Here is a 5,000-nt window from a genome sequence, read left to right on the forward strand (position 1 = left end):
TTACTGTGGACACAGTATCAGGGAAACTAAACCAAAACATGTGTTGCTGTGTCATACCTTGTCCGACTGCTGACAGGGTAAAGAATCCAATATGTTATTTTGTAATTTGGGTGAACTCTCTCTTTAATTGTTCCATATCATTTAGCAGCAAAAAAAGGTGATTTAATTCATTGGTTATTGAACTTTAATTTAATTTCACTGGATTGTTCTATTTCAATGTATGTACTAAAATGTAGCCTTATTGATAAATACACTGCTTGTCGGCTGTTTTCAATTGGCATTGGCATCAAATCCCCTGGCACATTGCAACCGTTTCCTTGATTAGGTACGAGTAATTATCTGTAATGAAATGTAAATGTGATGATACACAGTGTGTGTATGTACAAGGCACACTTGTTGTATGAAGCACTGAGGTCTAAGGATGAAAAAGAGAAGACACTGTAGACTACAGATCCCGCAAATTCCTAGTTGCCTGTGTAACTTCACACATGGTTCCTTCTCCAATAACTTCCTCAATGATTCTCAATATTCAGTAAGGGTAGTAAAAGTTCTGCATGGACTTTAAAAAAAAGGAGGGCAGGAAATGGGTAGACTTCAGAGAGTAAAGGGTTTGGCAGTTGTGTTTGTTTACCTATCTGCAGAAGAAGCTATTTCCAGTCTAAAGCCCACCACGTGTCCACCCCTCTCTACTCATAAGGCCGCTGTTGAGACTTTTGACACTAAATAAACAATTTCATTTTGTATCTAAATTACTGTAGTTAAAATGGGAAGCTACTGCAGTCCAATTAGACAGTGAAAAACAAAAACAAATAGGACATGACAGGTTTACACCCACTTTTGTGTTGTCTTTGACAATAAAATGGGTCAGATTCTCCAAAACGTAATTTCCGCAAACAAATAAATACAAATGGACATACTTGATCAACTATAGTGTTACATTATCCACTTAATAAGGAGTTGAAGACTTAAGTGCATACAATTGCAAACTTCTCGTTCAACAGAGGGGGAAACTAAAACACAGATAATTGTATCTTCTTTCTTTTAGAAGGGCTATAGTCCATTATTTGTCATCAACATCATGTCAGATTCATAAAGTCATCGAAATAATGGAGTGGAGTAGTTTGTTTTATAAATGCAGGTATGCGTGTTTGTGTCTCTACCTAGATAGCAAAAGCATCATTATCCTACTGTGTTGTGGTCACTATTCCTCAGAATCACCTAAATAAACGTTCTCAGAGGCCAAGAGTAGGAAGGGGGTGCAGTATGTTGCATCACATCACAAACTGGGACGACTAGCTTAACAATTTGTACATATTGCAAAACAGATCAGGACCAACAGTGAGCAGGCATTGGCAATAACACACAAAAGCATAGGAGCTAAACTAACCTCGGTCTGCGGTCACTATCCTTTGGTAAGGATGGACCCGCAGTTCGTGCCTTCGAACCTTAGTAGTCACTGCACCTGCTCGGATTGCAACAACATGACCAAAACAAGGATTAGGTCATTTCATCCTTCACCATTTCCATCAATTCAATTCATCATATCATAAAGGCTTATATATGACCAAAGATCTAACAATATTAGGAAAAATCATTAGAAATACATGTTAAGGCACAAATTATACTCATATATTTTGTTGCAACAAGGAGAAATATTGGATTTAGTAACATCCATGACAATGGAGTAGCATTGACTGTAAGGATCCATTGTTTACTCGAGTCCTTGCTACAGATTCACAGACATTAGGCATTTATGCATTCACACACACACACACACACACACACACACACACACACACACACACACACACACACACACACACACACACACACACACACACACACACACACACACACACACACACACACACACACACACACACACACACACACACACACACACACACACACACAGAGAGAGAGAAGGGAGCTTTACTAGTCACATAATCTCTGGTTGAGCATCAGGAAGTGCATCTCTCTAGTTATTCGTTTGAAATATAATACTGATCACTCACTCTCTGGTTAAAGCCCAGAGACGAAAGCTTTTAGGCACATTTGCAGTAATAAAAAAAGTAACATCTCTTATTTTTTTTTAAAAAAGAAGAAAAAATGCAATGAATTAAGTGATTAGTAAAGCGAGACAGTATTTGTCGAGAGTCTCAAGCCCAGACATAGCAGTCAGTGAAACAACATATACATGTGTGGCTGTGTGTGTACAGGATGCACATACCACCACACACACATCCTGCATGGTATAAAGAGCTGTGCCTCGTTGGGGAGGTTGGGCCAGTGTAAACATCAGTAGTGTGGGGGTCTGTCTGTCTGACTGCTATAGGCCTGACTCATGGTTCGATACACTAAGAGGCCGTTGGGGAAACAAAAGTGTCTGTGTGTTAATCGAATGAGGGGCTCAGTAAGGATCCTTGAAATTCTTTTAGCCTTTCGTGGGGAAAGCCACACCTTCTAGAATAAAGGAAGGGAACCGGGAATTAGTGCCAGGAGTGTCCGGCGGTCCTTTGAGAAGCATCACCAGGCCCTATTCCCAAAGCCATTTTAGGACATTCCTTTTTGAGTCGATACAAAAAAGCTCTATACAAAAGGGCCATGTTGTTCACTCACTTACTGTTGTTTCGAGTGGCTACACTTGAGCTGAAATAATAATTAGGTGAATTTGATGATAAGAGTGAAGTAAAGACTGTCAGTGTTGGGACAGAAAGTCCTAAAATCCCTTTGTGAATAAAGCCTGTCAAGCCTACAGTAGATGCTTTAACCTCGTCACCAACACACCCCACCACTCCCTTGGCTCCGTAACCACTCTGTCCCGACCTCCGCATGTTACCTCTCCCGATGCCCCAGAGCCACAACCACGAAAGAGGGTGACGGGGGGACCCAGCCCCAAGGGGGGTCTCCAGCAGTGTGGGGCTCAGTGCTTATTCTCCCTCATCATCATACACAGATATATCATCATCATCATCAGGACAGGAAATCAAAAAGGGTTGATCAGTAACACACGCGCCACTTTGAACAGACGTTCAAAGAGGAAGGGCTGAGGCTTCCCCATGTGGCTTGTTGTTGTTCAGAGAGGGCCGATCCTCGACCAGTCCAACGTGTGGTGGCGGGGAGGGAGGGAGGGGGGGAGGAGGAGGTGTGTGTGTGTTGTGTGAGGGGATGGAGGGAAGGAGGGAGGGAAGGGGGTGTTTCTTTAAAAGGGAGGCCGGTTGGAAGGCTCTCCTCGCTGCACAGTGATGGGAAAGTGACAGGTCTGAAACCCCAGGTAGAGGGGCAGCTCTTCGGCCTTTGAGGACGCTGTATTGGTTACACAAGAGAGAGAGACAGGGTGAAATCTTCGCCGGGCTCCGCCGCTCCTCGACCTCCACCCCCCGCCCCTCTCCTCACAGTAACACCCCCTCTCCCTTCACCCAGACACACAGTTGGAGGCTTGGTCCACTGCACTGGGCAGAAAACTGGCTGCTACGGGCTGACACGGTACAGACGGACTATTTAGAATGTGCTCAACCCAATTGGACAAGCTGCTGTTGGCATTTTGATGCATTGATAGCAGTTCAGGTTTACACTGTGCCTTTGGGAGCATTCTTAATGGAGTCACGTTGTGTTGGTAATATGATATTTCTAATCTGATTTTCTTAAGTGGCTTTTTCAAAGCTATAGGGCCACGTGTGTATGCGGGGACCGGGAGAGAGGAGGGTAAGGACCTTTTCCCAAATAAAACAGCTCCCTCTTATAATTCACATCGAGCCAGTGGAGCACTTAACAGCCTATTTATTTATGCACACATTACTTAAAGGGCTTTTTAGATGAGAGAAGTGTCTCGTGACAGTGAAAAGAAAGATGCAGTAAAGAGCTGGAATGTTTTTTTTCTGTTGCTGACTGGGGGGGGCATTATTTAGGAGGTGTGGCGCAGGATCAGCGTGGGGGCGGGGTTCCACTGGCCGTGGGGGTGGTAGTGTTGGTGGGGGGCTGCGGGGCAATCGCAGGGGCACGCATTCTTACCTAACACCCCGCTGGAGTCGATGGGGTACTCCAGGATGGAGGTGGCAGGGGCCAGCGTGTAGGGGTAATCGTAGGGCGACGCGTATATAAGGCCCGCCTCGGGACCCTGGGTCATGACGCCCGGGTGGGGCGAGCCGTTGGGCATGCAGGTCTGGATCTGTCGGATCAGGGGCATTAGGGTGGGGCCGGCCGGGGTGGGTGTGCGCAGGGCATTCTGGGGCATAGGGGCGGGGCCGGTGATGATGCGGGGCGCCTGGGCGTTCGCTGCAAAAGAGAAGGCAAGGGCAGCTGGAGTAAGCGGGGAAGCACAGGAGGATGAGGTGAAGAGAGGGATGTGTGGAGAGACAGAGAGGGGAAGAGAGGGATGTGTGGAGAGACAGAGAGGTGAAGAGAGGGATGTGTGGAGAGACAGAGAGGGGAAGAGAGGGATGTGTGGAGAGACAGAGAGGTGAAGAGAGGGATGTGTGGAGAGACAGAGAGGGGAAGAGAGGGATGTGTGGAGAGACAGAGAGGTGAAGAGAGGGATGTGTGGAGAGACAGAGAGGGGAAGAGAGGGATGTGTGGAGAGAGAGAGGTGAAGAGAGGGATGTGTGGAGAGACAGAGAGGGGAAGAGAGGGATGTGTGGAGAGACAGAGGGGAAGAGAGGGATGTGTGGAGAGACAGAGAGGGGAAGAGAGGTATGTGTGGAGAGACAGAGGGGAAGAGAGGGATGTGTGGAGAGACAGAGAGGGGAAGAGAGGGATGTGTGGAGAGACAGAGAGGGGAAGAGAGGGACGTGTGGAGAGACAGAGAGGGGAAGAGAGAGATGTGTGGAGAGACAGAGAGGGGAAGAGAGGGATGTGTGCAGAGACAGAGAGGGGAAGAGAGGGACGTGTGGAGAGACAGAGAGGGGAAGAGAGGGACGTGTGGAGAGACAGAGAGGTGAAGAGAGGGATGTGTGGAGAGACAGAAGGGAAGAGAGGGATGTGTGGAGAGACAGAGAGGGGAA

General features: G+C 46.9%; 1 protein-coding gene across 3 annotated transcripts in view; it reads right to left on the bottom strand.

Moving 5' to 3' along the window:
• Nucleotides 1-5,000, bottom strand: part of LOC124041359 (protein quaking) — a 108,916-nt gene that overhangs the window by 3,321 nt on the left and 100,595 nt on the right. Inside the window, exons 6-7 of one of the 3 annotated variants that reach the window (XM_046358865.1) lie at nucleotides 4,012-4,299; nucleotides 1,388-1,462 (exon numbers count right to left, since the gene is read on the bottom strand). In XM_046358865.1, the coding sequence (XP_046214821.1) occupies nucleotides 1,388-1,462; nucleotides 4,012-4,299 (363 nt within the window). Of the gene's footprint in view, nucleotides 4,300-5,000 lie in introns of all 3 variants that reach the window. The other 2 variants (XM_046358864.1, XM_046358863.1) reach the window with 2 other exon arrangements.

This window comes from Oncorhynchus gorbuscha, linkage group LG08 (assembly GCF_021184085.1).
Source record: "Oncorhynchus gorbuscha isolate QuinsamMale2020 ecotype Even-year linkage group LG08, OgorEven_v1.0, whole genome shotgun sequence".
NCBI classification, from domain to species: domain Eukaryota; kingdom Metazoa; phylum Chordata; class Actinopteri; order Salmoniformes; family Salmonidae; genus Oncorhynchus; species Oncorhynchus gorbuscha.